This window comes from Cervus elaphus, chromosome 20 (assembly GCF_910594005.1).
Source record: "Cervus elaphus chromosome 20, mCerEla1.1, whole genome shotgun sequence".
Classification (NCBI taxonomy): Eukaryota; Metazoa; Chordata; class Mammalia; order Artiodactyla; family Cervidae; genus Cervus; species Cervus elaphus.
Window position 1 is genome coordinate 30,342,361 of NC_057834.1, and position 22,887 is coordinate 30,365,247.

The 22,887-nt window shown below is 42.4% G+C and overlaps 1 protein-coding gene across 2 annotated transcripts in view; it reads left to right on the forward strand.

Annotated features, from left to right (window-relative positions):
- Positions 1 to 17,091, forward strand: part of SH2D1B (SH2 domain containing 1B) — a 30,656-nt gene extending 13,565 nt beyond the window's left edge. The window contains exons 2-4 of one of the 2 annotated variants that reach the window (XM_043878001.1): positions 5,984 to 6,047; positions 8,380 to 8,545; positions 10,383 to 17,091. In XM_043878001.1, coding sequence (XP_043733936.1) covers positions 5,984 to 6,047; positions 8,380 to 8,545; positions 10,383 to 10,420 — 268 coding nt within the window. In that variant the 3' untranslated portion in view covers positions 10,421 to 17,091. The remainder of the gene's footprint in view (positions 1 to 5,983; positions 6,048 to 8,379; positions 8,546 to 10,382) is intronic. The other variant, XM_043878002.1, reaches the window with a different exon arrangement.
- Positions 17,092 to 22,887: the final 5,796 nt, after the last annotated feature.

Below are 22,887 nucleotides of genomic sequence, written 5' to 3' on the forward strand. Positions count from 1 at the left end.
CCCAAGAGAATCAGCCTGAAGTCACCCTATCCTCTTTAAATGCACAGGGGGAAAGTCAAGGACACATCTGTTAAGACTGTATTCACTTTACATCTGTTTTTTGAAAAGTCTTCTTCCTAAATATTGAAAAAAGTAAAACCTCCTTAAAAGAAAATTACTAGAGAATTAAAACATAGCCTTTACCACAAAATAGTGGACTTCAAAAGGGATAAAAGGGGTGAGGTTGCTGGCAAAAATAATACATATTCAGTGGTGGGAACTTTTTATCTCTTTGTTTTGCTTTGTGTTTGGACAAAGGCTGTTTCAGAGCAGTGGTAATTTTCTGGAATCTAGAAAGCTAACTGCTGAGATTACTAAAGGCTTAAATAACAAACTCTGTAGCTTGGTTTCAGTAAAGAGATATTAACTACTACAAAGAGTCAAATGTTCATAAAAGATTTTTTCCAAGCTGCAGAACAAGAGATGTTTGTTTGAAGATGAACAAATCATAAGAGAAGATTTACCTAGCTTATTCGTACATCTTTAGCATCCCTCGACTAGTGTAAACAGAGTTCTGACAGATGGAAAAACTTGCACCAAAACCCCTCAGAATTCAAGGATGACACCACCGATACCCCTTCTTTCTACATTCCTTCTTCTTCCTCCCTTCACCCCTCCATTTTTTCCCTTTAATCTCAAAATTGCACTAAAAAGCTATTTTTATTTTAAATTTTTATTGTTAATTGTAATTTTAAAGTTTTATGGAGTGTTATTTTTTGATTACTGTATTTTGATTAATTTAATCTAATAATAGTTTATATTAGAAAATATACATTTTCACTAATTTATACTTTTATTTGTACTTTGTAATATACTTATGACTTTTAAAGTATACTTAAATGTAACAAATACATAGTTTCACTGATCTTTGCTTTATAAGTAAGAAAATATTGGCATTGTCAATTTCAACAGTGCCAATGTGAACGAGTAGACACTTGGGCTCATGGGCTGTACACAGTTCAACTTTACTAAGTTTTGCCAAATTGTTCTCTAAGGCTTTGGTAATTAGATATTACACCCCCATTAGTAGTATATAAAACTTTGTATAGCTCCATATCACAGCCAATATTTTGAATTAGTAACTCTTACATCTTTGCCAATTTGGCATGAAATGATATCTAATGTGGCTGCTGCTGCTGCTAAGTCACTTCAGTCATGTCCGACTCTGTGCGACCCCATAGACGGCAGCCCACCAGGCTCCTCCGTCCCCAGGATGTTCCAGGCAAGAACACTGGGGTGGGTTGCCATTTCCTTCTCCAGTCTAATGTGGTTTCATTTCTATTTCCCTGATTATTAGTGAAGCAACTTTTCATTTGCTTATTGATCATTGTACTTATCATTTTCTTATTGTACATTAATGTTCTCATTTTACATTAGGGTTGCCATTATCTTCTCCCAAATTGTGGACTTTATCACAAAAGTATATAGTATATTTATAGTATATTTTGATAAATAGAAGTTTTAATTTTAATATAGTGAGTTTTATTAATCTTATCTTTTGACTGGTACTTTTCGTGATTTAAGAACTCCTTCCTTAACTCAAGGTCATTAAGTTGGTCACTTTTATTTCTCCTAAGTTTAGTGCTTTGTTTCTTTATAATTGGGTCTTCAATTAGAACGTGAAGCAAGAATCCAATTTTATTTGTTTCCACGTGAAAACATTACCATTACCATTTAACAAACAGTCCCTCCCCTCCTCACTAATTCGTTATGCCAGCTCAGTCATATATCAAGTTTTTACATATTTATGGGTCTGTTTCTGGGCTATTTTATTTCATTAATGTTTTTTCCACTACAGAGCTAGTTCCTTACGTTTTAATTATAGCTTTATAAGGAGACTTAAGACAGAAGCATCCCACTACACACACACACACACACATACCCCCATACCAGTTTTATTTTTCTTTTTCAAAAGTGACTAGACCATATTTTTATGCAGAGGAACGACATGATCTGACTCATATTTTTAAAAAGGACTACCCTGACTGTTGTGCAAAGAATAATAATAACATCAGAGACAGGGGGAAAAATTGCTAGAACTATGTCCTTGTATAGATGAAAGTGGATGACAACCAGTGGAAATAGGAAGGATTAGCTTTGCAGATCAGCATGCAATGGCCATCCATGGTGATAAAGGCAGAGTCTATGCCTGCAGATGTGTGGTGATGGGAATTTGGAAATTCTCGCCGGATTGCTTTAATCTTCTCAGTGAAGTCATCGGTTATGAGTGCGATGTTGAAGGTTTAAGAAGAAAGCAAATGGTATAGAATCACTGTTTGAGGGGAATAGGAAAATAAATGACTGCCTGGAGGAATTACGGGTCCAGTTGAAATTTGTGGTCATTGATTTAAGCGAGAATGATGAACATGGCTGTGTGTCTACCAGCCACATACTGTGGTAGTGAGTTGGGCTCAGTCAGGATTCTGGGTTTGCTAATTAAGGAAATAAAGTGAAAGATGGTAAAGGAGTTGAAAAGAGTGATTATAATGATGGGCAAGCCGTCTAATCTGGGTAAAGAAGGGAGTCAAGACAAGTAAGTGAAAACCCTGAAAAGTGATAGGATCGATGGACTGGAAGGTCTGTAGGGTCAAGGGAATGTTGGTGTTCGTATACTAGGGAAAGAGAAGATGGAAAGCAGGACGAAGAGAATGGGATGCATGAAACTCACATTATGAGAAGGTTTCCACTATTGGCAATTATACGGTCAAAGTTACAAGTGAGGCTGGCTTTATGGCATGCAACCTTATGCAGCCACACAGAGCCTGACTCACAGAGCCTGTACTTGGTTATCAACCAAGTACCTGTACTGCTGTTACCATCCCCAAATTCTTAATAACTTTTAAACAGAGACCCTAAATTTTCCTTTTTCTCTGGGCCCCACAAATTATGAGCCAATCCTGGTGATGAACATGGGAACGAGTGGGCAATGTAGGGGAAGACAAGATTATTGGAGGAGGTGGGTTCAAGGAATAGAGAAATTGGGGTGTTAAAGAATAATCATCTTGTGAATTGAAATTGCCAACAATTTAGATAGGCATAGTACTGAAGGCAGTGACAGTGAGCGAGGAGCTAGAACCTAGAGAAATGAAAGACAATAACCTAGAGTTCAGGAGCGGTCATCAATAGAGACATCTTGATTGGGCAGTAGGTGACATAATGTACACGAAACTCAAAGCTAGAGTTTGGAGACAGGAAACGACACTGAGATGCTACAGAAGCAAGAACTCTGGCCTCTCATCCAGGCCTGCAAGGAGAGGTTATGCAGGTAACAGCAGCATCCCTTTAGTGGAGTCCCAGAGAAGCAGGGTCCTTGGGACAGAGACTTTGCCAAAAAACGTCCGTCTAGTCAAGGCTATGGTTTTTCCAGTAGTTATATATGGATGTGAGAGTTGGATTATAAAGAAAGCTGAGTGCCAAAGAATTGATGCTTTTGAACTGTGGTGTTGGAGAAGACTCTTGAGAGTCCCCTGGACTGCAAGGAGATCCAACCAGTCCATCGTAAAGGAGATCAGTCCTGCGTGTTCATTGGAAGGACTGATGTTGAAGCTGAAGCTCCAATACTTCGGCCGCCTGATGGGAAGAGGTGACTCATTTGAAAAGACCCTGATGCTGGGAAAGATTGAAGGCAGGAGGAGAAGGGGATGACAGAGGATGAGATGGTTGGATGGCATCACTGACTCAATGGACATGAGTTTGGGTAAACTCTGGGAGTTGGTGATGGACAGGGAGGCCTGGAGTTCTGTGGTCCATGGGGTTGCAAAGAGTCAGACATGACTGAGCAACTGAACTGAACTGGCTGGGACAGAGACAGTGTGTCCAGGTGTCCTTGGAGCAAGAGAGTGACAGGGGTGATTAGAGAAGAGGCTGAAGATAGAGGAGAATTTGATGATGGCAGACCTTGAGCACTAGAGAACACAAAGAAGGATTTCATGGCTGGGAAGAAGGGGATACAATAAGGCTGCACAAAGCCTTGTAGGATTAGAACACAGAGGGCTAGACAACATGCAGAGACTGGGATTCTTGCAATGACTAACAACAGGGACAAAGGACATGATGAGATTAGCTGAATGGATTCCAGGTGAGGGTAGAGGGAAGACTGTGAGTATTGGAGGACAAAGATGACTCCCTTGTCACCATGGTGACGAGGGCAGAAGGCACCAGGGTCTTTTTACCTGTCTTAAGTGTAGATGCACGCTAAAAATTCATGTATCTTTTTAAAAGTTTTATAAATGTCATCTATAAAGTAATAATTAGAATAGACATTAAAACAAGTTTTTATGTTGACCCAATAATATTGTGGGCTTTCTAGATGGCTCAGATGGTAAAGAATCTGCCTGCAATGTGCAGGAGACCCGGGTTTGATCCCCGAGTTGGGAAGATCCCCTGGATAAAGGAATGGCAATATCTAGTATTCTTTCCTGGAGAATCCCAAAGACAGAGGAGCCTGGTGGGCTACAGTCCACGGGGTTGCAAAGAGTTGGACATGACTGAGCAACTAACACTAATAATATTGCAGCCATATGAAGTAGATACTAACCTCACTGCTCTGTAATCTCTTACAGTGCTTTTTTTTGGATAAACATTTCAAAATAAATGCATATTGGTATTACAAGGTCAATAAATCAATTTCTTCTAAAGTTTTGCTGCAATTTGGTTTGTTATTTCATTAAAAGTGCTTTGCAAAGAGTAAGACTATATCTGAGCAATGTCTGTCTTTCTAACTTGATAGTTAGTATATGGCTTTTGGACTAATTAACACAGAACCTCCTTTTGTTTTATTCTTTCAAACTCCTCTAGTAAATACTTTCTTAGACTGATAATACAATTAATTAAAAATAAAGTCATTTATTTAAGAATGTAATTTAGGCCATATAATAAATGAGTTTCAAGAAATCATGTGATCAACCAAAAGCAGTGTATGAACCTTGTTTGGATCCTGATTTGAATAAGATATCTGTGAAAAGATATTTGTGGGACCTCTTCCCAAGCAGTGGAATACTTTAATATGTCACTTATAGACAAGGATTCATGTAAAAGGTTTTGTTGCTTATGTCATTCAGAGACACCCACTAGCTTATTCTGGCCTCAGGAAACACCACAAAAAGGATTGGGATTTGAAGTCAGTTAAAGCCTCCAGACAATTGGCAATGAACTGTAAGTAGCTATCTGCCTTCCCAATTCAGTTGAAAGATGAGTCATCTGATTCCTTGGCGTGGGTGCAAGTGAAGGGGTGAGGAGCGATGAATCAGATCATTTGAACCTCATGTTAATGTTTTTGATCCTCATTTTTTACATTTTAATATTTCTTGGGAATCAGAACATAGGTAACAACTGAGAGAGGCATTTAAGGGATGCATTTTTTTCTCCTCAAAAGCCGTTATTAAATTGATATGGTATCCTACAATTGATGGCATCTGGGAATTGAAGAAATATTGTAATGTATGCTATTTCTTGCTCTGGAAATTGTTCAGTTGGGTCTGTTATCTAAATTCTAGATAGATTACTCATCTAGTGGCTCCTGGTCCAATGAAGAATAAGAGCCCAACACACCACTTCCTTGCACTTAATTCCTAACCTTCTCTATTTTAGTTACATTAACTGTCTGTAATGAGATCAATGACATTTCAATTAATAAACAACACAGGAATGGCTCAATGGTATTTTGCATAGTGTTTCAAGTAAGTGCTAAGTGAAAAAATTAGAGAGAAATACCAAGACAATGAAAATTCTAAATTTTCTCTCCTTATTCCCTTTGCTACAGCCCAGATTTCCATCAGAATAAAAAAACCTCTCTTTCAAATTCCCACAGATGAGAAAGCCTGAAATGATCAGTTTGTTATAGGGATTCAAGAATGACAAAGGCATTGCACACAAAATACAGTGATAGATGTTACCTGGATTTGCATATAAGAACATTGTGATTCACAGAGTCATCTTTCCACAGGTTTAAAAATTTTGTCTACACATACCGAATCTTCAAAGAGCAACATGGGTATTACAACATACAGGTAAGGACATATAAGAACTCCTGTAACAAAAACAACAAAAGCTGGGGGAGAAGAACCTAAAAACATCTCTGAGATGTGGCCATGTGGAGGCATTCTACATTGGGAAGCACTGTGTAGGTTGGAGTCAGATCAGCAGTTAACCCGGTCTTCCTTTAAGAGAAATAGGGACACACTAGAGTTGGGTTCAATTTTTTTTGTAAAAAAACAAACAAGGCTGTTTTCATAAATGTGAGGCACAGAGTTCCTCCAGGGGCAAATACACCAACCTGAACCCTATCTAAGACTGCTGTCAAATCAGAAGACTAAACGATAGGCCGGGTGCAAAGGGAAGACGGGGAGAGCTCCGAATGTTAGGGAGTCGGGGGGTGTGCCATACCTGGATGAAAATACAAAAGGAAGCGTCAGTCAACTGGCAATTTGGGGGATTTTGTTAATGCGTCTGGTTTACTGAGCGCTGAGCAGAAAAACCTTTCTTCTTTCGAAGTTACTTCTCTGGCAGCAAGTAGAGTATAATGAATGTCATTGAATCTTTAATTACTACCATAAGTAGTATATAATCGGAAATAATCTTTCTGAAATACTTGCAAAATGGTTAAGCAGATTTTTTACTTCAAGAATTCTCAGAATCTTTGATATGCTAATGTGCCCTGTGACTATCTGAGATTTGAATATACAGTGATCCCCAGATACACACACACACATATAATTTTTTCTTTGAAACAAAGGACATTGTTGAGGCAACTTACAAATTTTTGAATAAGATCTATAGATTAGTAAACAGTATCACATCAAGATTAACTTCCTCATTTTTAGTCTGGTTATGTAATATTCTTGCTTTTTAGGAAGTAGGAAGTATTTAGGTTAAAGGGATATCATGTCAGTAACTTCCATATATTTTTTTTAAAAAAAAGGATAAATATATGTAGATTTGTATATTTGGAAAGTGAGAGGATGAAAGGCAAATACAATAAAATGTTAACCTTTGGGGTGCAGCTGAAGGATATACATGGAAATTTAAAGAACAGTTTTGAAACTTTTAAAGCAACTCATTTTAAAACATTTATTTCTTTGTTGTGCATATTTTGGTAAATTCTGGATAATTCCTTAACACCCCATTTTGTCTCTTGTCTGGACAAAACAGAGAGTCATCCGCATCTGTTATAACAGACACAGGGGTGTTTCACGAGAAGCAGCTCTACTTTAGGGCTGGTGCTAGATGCTGCCTTGGGCTGACGCAACAGCCTTTCGTGGAGCTGACTTCCGCCTCAGCCTGAGTCTCTGTCATGGAGGTTGACACATTGCAGGTCCCAGAGCTTTCCCATCACCACCCCTCTCTGCAGACCAACACCTTGGCCCTCTGAGAACCACAGTGATCATCAAGAGACACAACTACATAAGAACTGAGGAAGCTTTTGTGTTTTTAAATTATTTCTGTGAGATTATAGTAGAGGGGCTTCCCAGGAGGTCAGGTGGTTAAGACATTGCCTTCCAACGCAGGCGGTGCAGGTGTGACCCCTGGTTGAGGAACTAAAATCCCGTATGCTTCATGGTCAAAGACCAAAACATAAAACAGACGCAATACTGTAACAAATCCAATAAAAACTTTAAAAATGGTCCACATCAAAAAAAAAAGTGAAAGCATTTTTTTTTTTAAATGACTAGGAAGTTGTACTTTGCTTATAGCTGGTAAACAGAAAACAACTGTTCATAATTTTACCTGAATCATGCTGACATTTCCATTTTCAATTTAAATCCGGACATTTTGGTCTTATTTTCCTCTCACGGAGGTTCTGAATTCTAGTATGTAGGCTTTTGTGGGTTTTTTTTTTTTTTTTTTTTTTGGCTATGTGGCTTACGAGATCTTAATTCCTTGATCAGGGATTGAACCCAGGACCATGCAGGGACAGCACCAGTTCCTAACCCTGAACCACCATCAAGTATAGAATTTACATATTTTGCATTTCCCATTGAAGTCCTCAGGCATTAGTCACTTACACACTCACATAAGCTCATAGAGGGTTTACCCTCCACAGGGTACCTACAAGAGCTGCCCCCAAATTGCCATGGGTGGGAACTCACTCAATACTGCAGACTGAGGTGGGGACCCTTGATTGTTAATCGTCTTAACTCACAGTAGCTCAAGCCAGAGCTCTGTTGTTAAAGGGAAGGTTTCTGTGTTTTGTGTGTGGTGTGCGCTCCCACACATGAGATGCCAGCCACATGTTTCCAGTTCGCGGCTCAGAGGCAGCCCTGAAAACCACTGTTGTGAGAAGTGTCACCTCTCACACATAGTTGCCTGGTGATGAGTGCTCTTCTTCTTGCGTTTTTGCAGACCGTGGAAGGTGTTAAACGAGAGATCTTTCCAAACCTAAAGGAACTGATCTCCAAGTTTGAAAAGCCAAATCAAGGACTGGTGTTTCACCTTGTAAAGCCAATAAAGAGAACCAGATCCTCCCTGAGATGGAGAAGATCGACGATAGAGTTGGATGGTATTTATGGTAAAAACTTTCCTAGGGGGGCCAGACAAGAGCCTTAGTCCCACTTCTACTACCGCCCTACTGGGTAGAATCCATACAGATAACTGCTCCTTTCTATGATGTTAGCTCTAAAAAGCTTCATCCTGCAAACAGCATTTTCTATCTTGGGGAGCAGAGCCTTCATGCTTCTGGTGGTGGCAAATGCACAGAGCGCTCTGTGCTCGGGCAGCCCAGAGAGAGGAGGGGTTCCTGGGCATTCCATGAGCCTACTTCAAACTCACCCTGTGACCTTGTGCCAATCACATATTTGGGAATAGAGGGCCAAAAAGCAGAATTTTCAACTGAGAAAATTGCTTCAACTTCCTTCTCCAAGCCTCATCCTGTTACATTTTGTTCAATATTTGCTAAGCATTGATTTATGTAGTGTTAGTGGACAAACTGGGCGTCTCTGGTGGTGCTAGTGGTAAATAACCCGCCTGCCACTGCAGGAGACATAAGAGATGTGGGTTTGATCCCCAGGTCTGTAAGATCCCATGGAGGAGGGCATGACAACCCACTCCAGTATTCTTGCCTGGAGAATCCCGTGGACAGAGGAGCCTGGCAGGCTACAGTCCAAGGGGTCGCACAGAGTCAGACACGATTGGAGCGCCTTAGCAGGGAGCAGGGGCTAATTATTTCAGATACACTCCAAGAGTTATTAAGCCATGGTGGGAAATGAGACTGCAGAGGATCAGTAAATCTGAGTGCACAGGATCCAGGTCCTATCCCAAGCAGCTACTCTTGTGTACACCCCTTGAAATCTGTTCGCAGAAAAGAATCTAGTATCTGTCAGTCACAACATAGTTGGAACTTAGCTCAGACTTCCTGAGACATTTACAGTTTAACCCTGTTTTCTCAAGGGGGGATGTATGGTCAGAGCTCCATTCAAGTGACTTCAGTCCTCAGTGGGCAGGTGACTCAATGGGAGCAGCGTGCTAGCTAGGGAGCACGGGGAGGGGGAACCGAGGGTTCCGGGAAGTCTGCAGTCACCCCACACCCACTGCACTCTGCCTACAGACAAGCTGCCCTTTAGACTCCCCGAGCAAGCTTCTCGCCTCCCCAAGACTAGGCACATTTTTTTAATTATAAGAAAACAGCCCTCCACTCCCATTGTTTCTCTGTCCCCCTGCCCTAGGCAGAGGAGTGTGTACCCTGTCACAGATTTGCTTGCTATAGTTGCTGCAGATGTGGTCCCATGGCCATTTTCTACCATAACTTACAGAAAAAAATAAAAATACAAAGAATTAAAGTGGGGCAGAGGAGCAACCTAGGAATGTACCTGTGCTGCAGTCCTTAGGCAAACCCTGACGAGCTGCTCGGGGTGCTTGAGGGCGGCGGTAGTATTTGTCTCAGGGATAGTAAAATAACCACAAATCCCAAGAGGAGAACTCTTTGGAGTTCATTCCAAGAATTGAGCGAGAGTCTCGCCACACCAGTTGTCCAAGCTCAGGCAGCCTTGGCAGGACGAGCTCCCAAATCCTCAGCCATCAAGGGGGAAGGAACTTCCTCTGAGCATCTTCTGCCCCGTCCCCGTGGCCGCCTCAGAACAAGCCTCAGGTGTTCCCACTCTCAGGGAAGCACAGGTTCTCTGCTGCTGAGTGGAGGCGTCTGGTGCTGGAAACTCTGATACTTGACTTATAAACAGGCCCCCTATTTTGCCAGGAGAGCTCCCTGTGGTACCCCAGCCCTTGAAGATGCCACTGTGATGTGGCATCAAGACCGCCCTGTGCCTGGGCAGAGCGCTTCTTTCCCACGAGAGGTATTGGTCAGGGTGACTCCTGGGTTTGAAGCCTCACGGCTGATCTCCTTTTCTCCCCAGAGAACAGTGGCAGTGACTATGTGGATGTCCTGCCTTGAAGGTATGGAGACTGGATGAAGCACTTATAGAAGAGATGGGTGACAGCTCTCGCCAGCGATCCTGCTTCTCCTGCAGGTGTGGGTCTGGAAGATCAAACTCTAGGGGACAATTTAGACTCTCCTGGTCTGAGTGACTGAAGATGCTTTGTTCATCAGCCTCAGAGAAATCAGTCCCCTTGCCCTGCCTCCCATGCATACAAAACGAGGAGCTTCAAAACGCCATTCCCCCTCCCACTGGTCTTTCTTGGAATACGACTGCCTGAACCTATTCTCTTTGACTTGTTAAAGGTGCTACCAGTTGACGTCTGGTCATCTTTCAACCAGGTGACCAGAGGGGAGAGAAGAGAGTGCTGGTGTCTACTTTGGAGCCTGAGTTCCAGTCATGACAATGTGACTGCAGACAAACCTCTTCCTCTTTCTAGGTCTCTGTTCCTTCATCTAAAAAACAAGTGGCTGGGCAGAGGACAGACAACGCCCCAGCCTCCCTGCTGAGGCTGGCTGAGGCAAGTGGCGTTGGGGGGCTCCTGAGTGATGGACCTGTATACCGGACCTCAGACCCCCAAAACAGCCCATGCAGTCTCTGCACCTGCCCATGCTGGTCTTGGTGATGGGGGGAGCCCAGACCTACTCATTCACCCTTCTCCCCCGAGCCTGGGCAACCCGCCTCCTTTATGATCTCGATCCCTTCCAAACATTGCCCTGGAGACACTTCCTCTTTGATTCTGCCTCATTTCATTTATGCACTAACCACTTCAACAGCACCAATGTGGTTCTGCATTGTGACACATGTGGGGATTTTGAAGGTGTGTTTCCTGTTTCTGACTAGGCTTTAAAGTGTGGTTGAGTCTCCCCATGAATCCTCCACAGCACATAGAAATGCATGCCACACAAAACTGTACCCCATTTCGAGACATTACTGACTAGGAGCCCATTCCCGAAGGGTTTGGCAACCTTGGTTCTCAGGCCCTTTGTATTTTCCTGCTAGTTCACATTTGAAATTAAGACCTGCTTAGTGTGGAATGTACCACATGCTATGCCCATTCTCTGATCCATCTTCAAACCTTAGTGATTCATTTCGCCCCACTGACCTTACCTTTTAAAGTTATTAAAGAGAGGAACTTGGAATTCTGGGAAACAAGAATAGATATTGTGGTTGGAACCCCAAAACATGAGCCATTCTGACTTCCTGGGTCACAGCAAACCATAGGAGAGAAGAAGGGAACTGTAGGAACCACATCAGCATCCTTCTGGTTGGCTCAGTAAAGGACACCAGAAGCAAACCTGCTCTCCAGGGTTCGGCCCCGGGCCTTTGATTCATTCTGCATGGTACAAAGAAGCATGTTCCAGTTATCTGGGACCGCAGCAATCCTTGGCACAGAAAACATGGTCAGTGGCAATTTCCTGAATAAATCAATATATATGAAATGTGGTCACTCATTCTGGATAGCAAAGATTTGTTTGAACTCTATACATCTCAAAATCAAGGAGAACATGATTATTACTTCAAAATCTTTCCATTATAACTCTCATAGAAGTGATTTCCTTTCTTCCTGAGCATCTATGCATAGCACCTTACGAGAAGCTTGATCCCTGGTGGAATTTCAGCCATATTTCTCAAATGAGGAAGCCACATTTAATAGTGGTTATGGATGTCATTGCATATTTCCCTGAGGCTTAGAAGACCCTGAACAGGTCATATGAAGAACAGCTGAAAGATCTGAGTATGTGGGACTGGAAGGGGGAAGACAATAAACTACAGCAGCTGTTTCAATGTTGGCAGTGCCGTTCTGTGAAAGAGGGTGAACAGAAGATTCACTGGGTATGATGCCAGACAGAAGAACTCAGACCAGTGGCTGGGTGTTTACAGGAGGGCAGTTTTAGCCAAACGTAGGAAGAACTCAATGTCGGAAGAACTTGGAGCCGACTGGAGCTATCCTACATTCAAACAGTCCCCTGCCTTCTGGGGTCCAAATGATTTAGTTGTGGAGAGTTGAATTAATCACATTATTTAACTCTTAACTCATTATTATCACGATCCATGCATATAAGACACATTCATTTTTCTTCCCTTCATCCCTCATTCCCATTCCGATGGAACCAGCTCCGTACCATGCCCTGTATGTATGGGCTTCCCTGGGGACTCAGATGGTAAAGAATCAGCCTGCAATGTTCAGGAGACCCAGGTTCAATCCCTGGATCAGGAAGATCCCCTGGAGAAGGAAATGGCTACCCACTCCAGTATTCTTGCCTGGAGAATTCCATGGACAGAGGAGCCTGGCGGGCTACAGTACATGGGGTCACAAAGAGTCAGACACAGCTAAGCAACTAACACTTTTTTTCACTTTACTTACATGTATGCACTCTTGTAGAATGTACAGATTTGGTTGAGACTGTATATCTTTTATATTTACATACATGATATAGTGCTATTGATCCAATTCTGTTATTACTTTTTTTTTTCACTCAATATTATGATTAGTTCTATTCTTTACTGTTGAGTGTACACCTAACCCAGTGCCTCTAACTAATGCATGGCATTCCACAGCATGCATCCATCACATTTTGTTTTCTCATCTCTCTAGAGGCAGACATCTAAGTTGGTTCCAACTCCTTGCTACTAGGACAACACTTTTAATGAACAGCCTCTCTTTATGGACATGTAAGAGGCTTCCTCTGGACTATATGGATGGGTCACAAAGTGTACTCAGATTTAATTATGGTATAATCAAGCCCATTAAGTGCTTTTTTGCTTATGCTTTGTGATTTTTGATCCCTGTTTTACAAGCCCTTCCCCACTCCAAGCGTCTACTGGCCTTATACTTTTATCTTCTACACTAAGGGTTTTAATGACGGCAGGGACTTTTGCCTTTTTCAGTGGCATATATCCAGTGTTAGAAAAGTCCTTCACTCCTAGTAGATGCTCAATGAATATTTGTTGAGTAAAGGATGAATCTGGGGTTCACCTTTGTCCATGGTGAGAGGTAAGAATCCAACTTTGTATTTTTCCATGTATATTGAAGTAGTTTTCTGATTTCTACTTGCTTAATAATTCATTTTCCCTCCTCCGGTTTATGGTTTATGGTTTCTTCTTTATAGCACAACTGTTCTAATACTCTGGCTTTGTAATTGTCTGTTAGGATAAGAACTCATTTTTTAAAATCATTTTAGCTATTTGTGGACCTTGATTCCTCCACATACAGTTTAGAATAAATAAGTTTCTCAAAACATCTTGCTGGAATTTTGAGTAAACTTGCAGTTGGGGGAGAACTGAAATTCTTGTGATGTTTTCCCATGTATAAAATGCTACTCTATTTATTCATGCCAGCTTTTTTGCTCTTTAATGAAATCATAAATTTTCAATGTGGAAGTATTGTAAATTCTGTTAGGTTAATTCCTATTTTTAGTTGTTATAACTTTAAGTCATATATTTTATTACATTTCTAATAGACTATGACAGTAGCAAACTGTTTATGCTCTTGTTAGATGTCCTGGTTTATCTGTTGATTCTACTGTAAATTAAACTGTAAATTCTATGTAAATGATTTTGTCAACTACAAATGATAGCATTTTGTTCTCCTTCCTTTCAACACTTAATGTATTTTATTTATTTTCTATGTTTACTTGATTGGCTAGGACCTCCAGTACACATTAAATACCAATCAGAATGTGAGCATTCTTGTGTTGCTCCCATATTGTAAGAAATGCTTAGTCATTTTCTCCATTTATGTACAATGTTTGTTGTAGCCTTTAAGAAGGCTACTTTAATTTTATCAGAAATGCTTTGAAATTTATTAAGTGATTTGCTTCTGTATCTACAGAGATATCTACCACATTCCTTTAATCCTTATTCCATTATAAATTACATTAAATTCTTAACATTATATCCTGCTTGTATTGCTTAACTTGATTATTTTACATTATTTTTAAAAAATTGTTGGATTTGGTAACTTATTTCATTTAAGATTTTTGTATTAAAACTTGTAAACCAAACAGAACTATAATTTGTTGAATCATGGTTATGCTAACCATGCAGAGTGGGTGAAGTAATCTTTATCTTTTTCTATTTTTTTACAACAGCTTTGTAAGGAAAAGTCTATGTGTTGTTTAAAAGCTCATTAATACTTTTACAAGAGTGAGTCTGAAGCTCTGAAGGATAGGGCATCTCTTATTACTCTTTAAATATTGGGTTACCGAAAAGTTCATCAGGGTTTTTAGGAAAACACCCGAACAAACACTTTGGTCAAAACAGTATCTTTAATGTTCAACGGTTTATTCAATTATCTTGCCAAATTTGGCATTCTTTGTTTTTCCAGGAATTTTATAAATTTTGTCTAAGTTTTCTAAATTGTTGGCATATAGTTAATACTATTATTATTCTTTAAAACACATTGTGACCGTCATTATATCTTCTTCACTATGTATTTTATTTGCATCTTACTCTTTTTACCAATCAATTTTATGCATCTTAATTGTCCTTTTAAAGTCAGCTTTTAGTTTTAATTTTGTTACTGTTTTTTAGATTCTATATTTCACTGATTTTTATCATCATTTTTCAGCTTATCTGGCTTATCTTCAATATTTATTGTTTTTTGTAATAAATGCATCTAAAAGCTATGAATTTATCTCATAGTACTACGTGACCTGTACCCCACAAATTTTAGCATGGTTTTTATTGCTGTTCAGGTCAAGGTATTTGTAATCGAAGAGAATAGTAGTTTGTAATTTTTTCAAACATGTACTTTAGTTTTCACTTGAGTATAGATTGCAAACTATATAGTATTAAATTTAACATAATTTGACTTGAATTCTGAGGCTTCATTGATGACCTGGTGTATGTGAACATTTCGTTAGGAAAGAGTTGTTTTTTCCATCCATTTTAAAGCTATCTTCACCAAGATTATAGACCATATAAGACAAATATTTTTATAGATGTTCTTATTTTTCATCTATTTGATCAAAGAGAAAAGTCTCTCATTTTAACCCAATATATAATAGTTTAGTTTTCTAATTATAATAATTGACATATATTATATTGACATCTTCATAGTTCAGCTATTTTGAGGTTATATTTTTAGGTGTATATATTTTTAATAACTATTTTATCTTAATACATTTTTTTGAAGTGTTTCTTTTTCTCAAATTTTTGCTTTTAATTATATTTTATCATACTTAAATTGCTATCTTGACTTTCTCTTCATCCATACTTTTCAATATATAATTTTCCATCCCTTTGCTTTTAAGTTTTTTCATATCTTTTGTGTTAACCCTGTCTTCTATAGACAAATATTACTGGATGTAATTTTTTCCAATTTAAGTTTTTGTCCTTTTGTTTGGTAGGTTTGATACCCTTATATTTATTGTAAACTGTTCTATTTGAGTTTATTTCTGCCACTGTCATGGGCTGAATGTTTTTGGCCTCCCAGTGCCACGTGTTGAAGCTCTGACCCACAGTTTGATGGTATTTGGAGGTGGGCCTTCAGGAAGTAACTGGGTTTAGGTAAGGTGGTGGCCTCATAGGAGGTTCAGAGCCCTTGTAAGAAGAGGAAGCCCAGGCACCAGAGCGCTCTCTCTACCTGCAAGCCCCGAGGAAAGGCCTTGTGAGGACGTGGCAGGAAGGTGGCTGTCGGCACCGCAGGAAGCCATCCTCACCAGACACAGAATCTGCCGGCACCTTGACCTCAGACTTCCCACCCTGCAAGAAAGTCTAGTAAAATGTGCATTGTTTAACCCCCTCAACCTATGGTATTGAATATTTTATTACAGAAGCCTGAGCTAAGAGAAAAATCTTACTCCATTCTTTCCATTTTCTATATATTTGTTTTCTTTTTTTCTCCTTTAACCCTACTGATTCGAAAGCTCTATTAAAATTTTCTTTGGTGATGGTTATCCACAGTCTATTAAAAACCAGTATTTTTGCTTTTCTCTATAATTTTGTCACCTTTGTTAATCCCATCTCATTTCCTGATCTAAAATCTGAATTATTATTATCTACTCCTTTTGAGTCCTTTATCATTTATGTAACAGTAAGATTAACTGAATCAATTATTCATCCTTACTTCCTATGTACTTACAAACACATGGAACTCTTCTGAGTTCACATCTTTTCTTACTAGAGTATTTCCTCCAAGAATGTTTTCAAAGATGGTCTTTGAGAAATAAATCTTTGCAGTCTTACATGCTTCATAATGGGCTTCCCATGTGACCCAGCAGTAAAGAATCCACCTGCAAATGGGTCAAGAAGATCCCTTGGAGTTGGAAATGGAAACCCACTCCAGTTTTCTGGCCTGGAAGATTTCCATGGACAGAGGAGCCTGGTGAGTTACAGTCCAGGGAGTCGTAAAGAGTTGGACATGACTGAGCGACTGAGCACACACATACTTCATAATAGTGTTTATACTCATTCACATGATAATTGAACTGAATACACAGGCTTAGTGTCCTTTTCTTCCAACAATATCAAACATTAAGCCATTATTTTTTGTATCTAGGATTCTTATTGAGATGTCTGATGTCAACCTGATTCTCCTTTACAGCCCATCTTTTTTTTTCTGGAAACGGTAAAGGTGGTTTCTCTTTTGGACCCTACATTTTGCTATAAATGTGTCTGAGTTTTTCCTCCTCATCCTGTTTGAAGGTTTATATGCCATTGTATTAAAATTTTAATCTCTCTATACTTTTGGAGAATTCTCATTTTTTTCAAAGATTTCCTCCCCTTCTATTTTTTCTCTCCTATGGAATTCCTAGTTAAAAAAAAAAGGTGTCATCTGTTTTATTTATCCTTTCACATACTACTTGTTGAATGATCTTAGGAAACTTACAAACCTTTCCAAAAGAGATAGTACTTACCTCATAAATGTATGTTACTTTTGTCATGAAAAAGCTGCCCCTTAGAGAAACTAGTTGCCAGAAACTGCAATGCCTAAAGTCAGCCACAAGAGGTCAGACAACCACCAAGAAATCAGATACTGAGCTGAAGTTTTTGTTTTAGCACTGCTATGGTAGCTACAAAAGGCGAAACATTCCTCTCATAATACTCATCTCTCATTTGAATGCTTAATCTCCAGGGTCAGTAACAGGATTAGTGCATGAGCCAGGCTTCCTTGAGTCTGCAATTTGAGATGCAGTAGAAATACTTCTTCCACTCCTGCTTGGAGTGCAATTCATAGATCATATTCATACCAACACCCTGCAGAGTGGATGTTTTCCAGAAGCACCAATCAGCTCTGTCACTTACTGGCAGAGTGACTTTGGGCAAGCTGCTGAAACTCTCTAGCCTCGGGCCAGCCTCATCTAGAAAATGGAGTTAATAAGTCTTACTGCATAGAGTTATTGTGGGAAATCAGAGACCATGCCAGGACAGGTTAATATTGAAAAACTGTAGTCCTTGCTGTTTTCTCTTTGTAAAATGAGGGATTTGGTGAATGGGTCTCTCAATTCCCACCCCACGTGAATATTCAGTATTTAATAAAATCACATTCATCCCTGGAGAAGGTCCAACTCAACAAGATGTTTCTGGGCCATGAATATTTCTGGGAAATTTTTATCAGACTGGTGTGATGGAAACAGAGAAGAACCATGTGGTGGTGATGATGCTGTCTGCTCCTGGAATCTAAAATCCTGGGCCTACATGTCTAGCTCTATATTTTTATCAGTTGTAAGACTCAGGCAATCTGCTTAGTCATTACCTCAATCTAAGTGAAAGTGCTAGTCACTCAGTAGTGTCTGACTCTTTGTGACCCATGGACCACAGCCCACCAGGCTCCTCTGTCCACAGGATTTTCCGAGAGAGAAGACTGGAGTGGGTAGCCATTCCCTTCTCTAGGGGATCTTCCTGACCCAGGGATCGAACCAGCATCTCCTGTGTCTCCTGCACTTCACTGAGCCATTGGGGAAGCCCCCAATCTCAGTTTACCCGTCTATAAAATGGGGCTGAAATAACTACCTCACAAGATATAAGGATTAATGAGATCATGTGTGTGAATTCTTTGACTGCAGTATGTTTTGTCTATACCTAAAGAACAGGCTTAGGAGGACTTCCCTTGCAGGGCTATTGAGAAAAACAAATGAGATAATGAATGTAAACTGATTAGCACAATTCCTGGAATATACAGGAGCTTTGGAAATATAATAAAGCATCAGTTAGTAAGAAAGCCCAGAATAGTGAAGTACGACTTTTAAGAACTGGACCTGAGGGCAGCTGGAGGAGCCGCAAGACCAGAGCTGGAGTGTGACCCTTCTCACGTCAGGCTGGACGCATGTGCCTGCTTCTGCTGGCTGCACGGTGGTGCCACCTGTCCAGGGGGCAGAACTGATGAAGCCTTTGGAGGAAGAGAAATGAGGACACACCGGTCCACTCATCATTTCCACTTTGAAAACGGCCGCTCCCTAACCGTCCCTGCAGTGGATTTCAAGTGCGGAAATCACCTGCGGGCGAGGCCCTGAGGGAGGAGCTGAAAGGAGGGGGCTGGCTTATGCCTCTGCACTCAGCACTAGATGTGTGCGCGCCTGTCCTCGGTCACTAAGTCACGTCTAATGCTTCAACCACATGGACTGTAGCCCACTCAGCTTCTCCCTCCATTGGCTTCTCCAAACAATAATACTGGGCTGGGCTGCCATTTCTTTATCCAGGGGATCTTCCCAACCCAGGGATCGAATCCACGTCTCCTGCATTGGCAGGGGGATTCTTCACCACTGAGCCACCTGGGAAGCCCGTGTGTGTATGTGCGCATGTATATAAAATCTCCCAAATCAGAGGACGAGTCAAATTTGAGTTTAGCTCATTTCAAGGCTCTTTATCAAGCTCCCTTGATGTGTGGGGGGCTGTGCCAGGGACCAAGGAGTCAGAGATGAAGGCGACAAGGCCCTGCCCTTGTGGGGTCCCGAGACTTGTGAGAGAGCCAGCAGGAGGCAGCTCCGGCTCAGATCACATGGCAAGTGCCGGCATGGAGAAAGGCGCAGGGTGCCACCGGGAGCGGAGGATGGGCTGGGGGTGGCGTCTGGGCAGGGATCCCAGCGGAAGGGATGCCTGAGCTGAAATAGGAAGGATGAATCAACACGGCCTGACAAAGTCAGAGGACAGAGAAAGGATGAGAGGGGGTGACCAGGTGGATGGACACTCTTCAACAAAGACACGGCAGTAATTCTGAGCAGTTTAGAGTGTGGGCCCTGGGAAACAGACGCAGTAGTGGCAGATGGAGTCGGCAAGCTAGGTTGGGCAGGACTGCACAGAGAACCAGGCTCACCTTCTCCCATGGGTGTTCCAGAAGAGGCCCCAGCCTCGTCACATCTATGCCACCTACATAACCGCTGACTGAAGGATTAGGGGGGTGTGGGGAGAGGCAGGGGCGGGCTGCTGCCCATGAGCACAACCTCCTCCCTCAGCTTTATCACACGTGGGGTCACCTTCCAGCTGTCCTACACAGCCTCTCCAAAAGACCCAGCTCCTAGAAATACCACACCTTGGCCCAGCCTACAGAGAACTGACCAGGTCTGCTGCAAAGACTTTCTGACAGCTCGTGACACAGAGAACCCAGGATTTTAATTGAGCAAGGACAGTTGACAGTGTACCAGATAACCAGAGTGACTGGAAGGTAGAACAAGCTTGTTCTGAGTTTTCCTATCCAGCAATTGGGTCAATCGGCTGTGGGCTTAGGATGCAGGGGGAGTACAGTCCCTGGCTGAAGTTGCAGGGCTGGTGGAGCTCCCGTTCCTCTATTGGCCTGGGCCAACTGGAACCACGCCGCAGTAACCACAGGGAGATGCTGTAAGTTGCCATGAGTCAGCCCGTGAAGCAGGCTGAACCTGTGGCTGTATTTACGTGCATGCTAAGTCACTTCAGTCATGTCCCACTCTTCGAGACCCTGTGGACTGTAGCCCGCCAGGCTCCTCTGTCCATGGGATTCTCCAGGCGAGAACACTGGAGTGGGTTGCCATGCCCTCCTCCAGGGGATCTTCCTGACCCAGGGAGGGAAGCTGCATCTCTTAGGTGTCTCCTGCATTGGCAGGCAGGTTCTCTACCACTAGCGCCACCTGCTGTACTTACCCACCAGCTCAAAGGGTGGGAGTTGCATAACAACAGGAGTGTAGAGAGGTTCCCAGGCAAATACCAAGGGCTTTAAGGCACAAGGTGGCCAAGCCCATGGTACTGGAAGCCGCTAGACTGGTTAACTGGTGACACGCAAAACAAAAGCTGCAGTTTGCTGTGAGGTGGCTTCTGGCTTTGGGTGACTTTCTTCTTTTTTGTCTTTTCCAAGAGTGAAACACTGGCAGTGTTTCCTACCCCCAAACAGACAGATTCCTCGGGCACCTCCCACGGGAAAGTAGCCTGGTGTGTCTGAGTTGGTCCCTAAACATTTCCCCTAGCTGGCTTCCCTGTCTGTGTGGCCAGTAACCAAGTGATTTGCTCTGTGGGGTACAGCTTGCCTAGGCTCCCTTGAGCTGCACTATTTATCATGGCAGCAGCTGGAGATAAGCTGGACACAAAGAAGATTTGTGTCTCTGGGTGTCAGGCCCTAGATACGAACGCGGAGGAATTTTTTCATTAGTGGGAAGTCAGAGGAGGGGACTCCAGGCTTTTATCACACGCCCCAGTGCAAACGGCAGCAGGGAGGACGGCACCCTGGACGGGAAAGTCCCCGAAGGTGCTTCACTGGACGACTGAAATGAAGGTTTCCAGAGTGGATTTCCTTGGGAGAGATGAATGACATTAAATGTCTGCACTCACGAAGCTGTTTAGGGGGAGGCGGGGATTCTTCTAGGAGAGCCGAGTTTCTTTGTGTGGAATTAATTACTTGTTCCCACTCAGAAGGGGGCCACGACGGCGGGTGGGGAGCTCCAGAATGGGCACCTCAAACCAAGTGGTAGGCACGGCAGGGGCAACGCTGAGTGAAGCCCAGGGAACCCTGAGGGCCCACATCTCAAAGGCAAGAAGCTATTGCCTGTAGGTGGCAAACCAAACTCGGGAGGCCTGTGGTGGTGGAGATGAGACAGAGAGGACACAGGGTACTGAACACAGACGGTTCTAGAACACTCCCAGGATTCACAGACTAAGAGGGGATTCGGAATAAGTCTGAGAGCAAACTCACCAGGAAGCAGCTCTCTGAGTTTGGAGCAGTATCTGAGGTGCAGTCTGGTACTAGCTACAGTCATCCCATGACTTCTGAATCCCAACAGGAGCTCCCCACCAGACTTGAGGAATGAAGTGGGTTTCCTGAGGACCTGTGATTTGTTCATTTCCTTCAATGATCACTACAGGCAGAGGAAAAACACTTTCAGCTGAAATTACCACCCCGCCCCTGTACTTCCATTGTGTAACAGGTCATGCTAACACGGCCTGTTAGGCAGAGCACGAAGGCAGGCTCCACGGTGCCCTCAGCCACCGGGGGCATGCATGCCTGGGGGCTCAGCCGTGCCTGACTCTGCGATCCCGTGGACTGTATCCCACCAGGCTCCTCTGTCCACTGTGGGCCTCGTAAGAGACAAGCAGGGATCTCTTCTCCACCAGTGTTACCACTGTGTCCCAGATAGCCCTCAGTACACAAACAGGCCTGGATATTTAACCCCAGCTTCCAGACCACAGCATTAAAGACCAGGTGACATATTCACATCCCTTTTCACACTTAAAAATTTCCTCAAAAAGTTTTTATTTTTACATTATTTTTCATATTTGATCTTAGCCCCAAATAATTACTTTGCATAATAGTGGGAAAGAAAAGGCATGTGAAAGGTACATTTCACACATGAATGACTGCAGAAGTCAATCCTGAAGCTACTCAATGGGAGCAGTTGCCCAAACTGGAGCTTACACTTAAAGGAAAAATTTCCTACCGTTAAGTATTTAAAATGCCTTTTCCCATGCATGGAATATGTTGGATTGGTTTTTGCATTATTCGTAGCTTCCCAGAACAATACCCTGAGCCCCACTGCACAGCAAGCAAGCAGAGTGAAGGGCCATTGTCTTCTTCCTCTGAGGAACGAAGTGCAGGAGTGGAATTCAGAGCCGAAAAGACTGGAGACTTAGCCTCATGCCTGAGATGTTTTTTACTTGCAGCCAGGGAGGGGTCTCAGGCATCATCATGGGGGAGAATGACAGGGCTGGGCAGAAAGGGCCCATCCCTCCCCCTTTAGTTACGGATATGGCTTCTTTTTCCTTCCTCTTCCTATCTTTTCTCCACTTTGTCCCTTTTAAGGAGGTTAAAGGTCCGGTCGGCTCTCAGCTGGGAGTCCTCTGGGTCATTCAGTCTGGCACCAGTCGGCGGATAGCCGGGGGCACCCAGGGGGCTTCAGGCCAGCACTGCTCTAAGCCATGCTCTCAGTAAGGAGCATCTGGGCTACTGTGGTCTGGGGTAAGTGACCACATCAGCAGTTTTGGGTGCTTTACTGACGTTACTAATGACTTGGAATATGACAGCAGCTCCGGTCCCTCCCTGAAGGTCTGCGTGCACACCCAGCTCCGTTCCTGCCTCAAC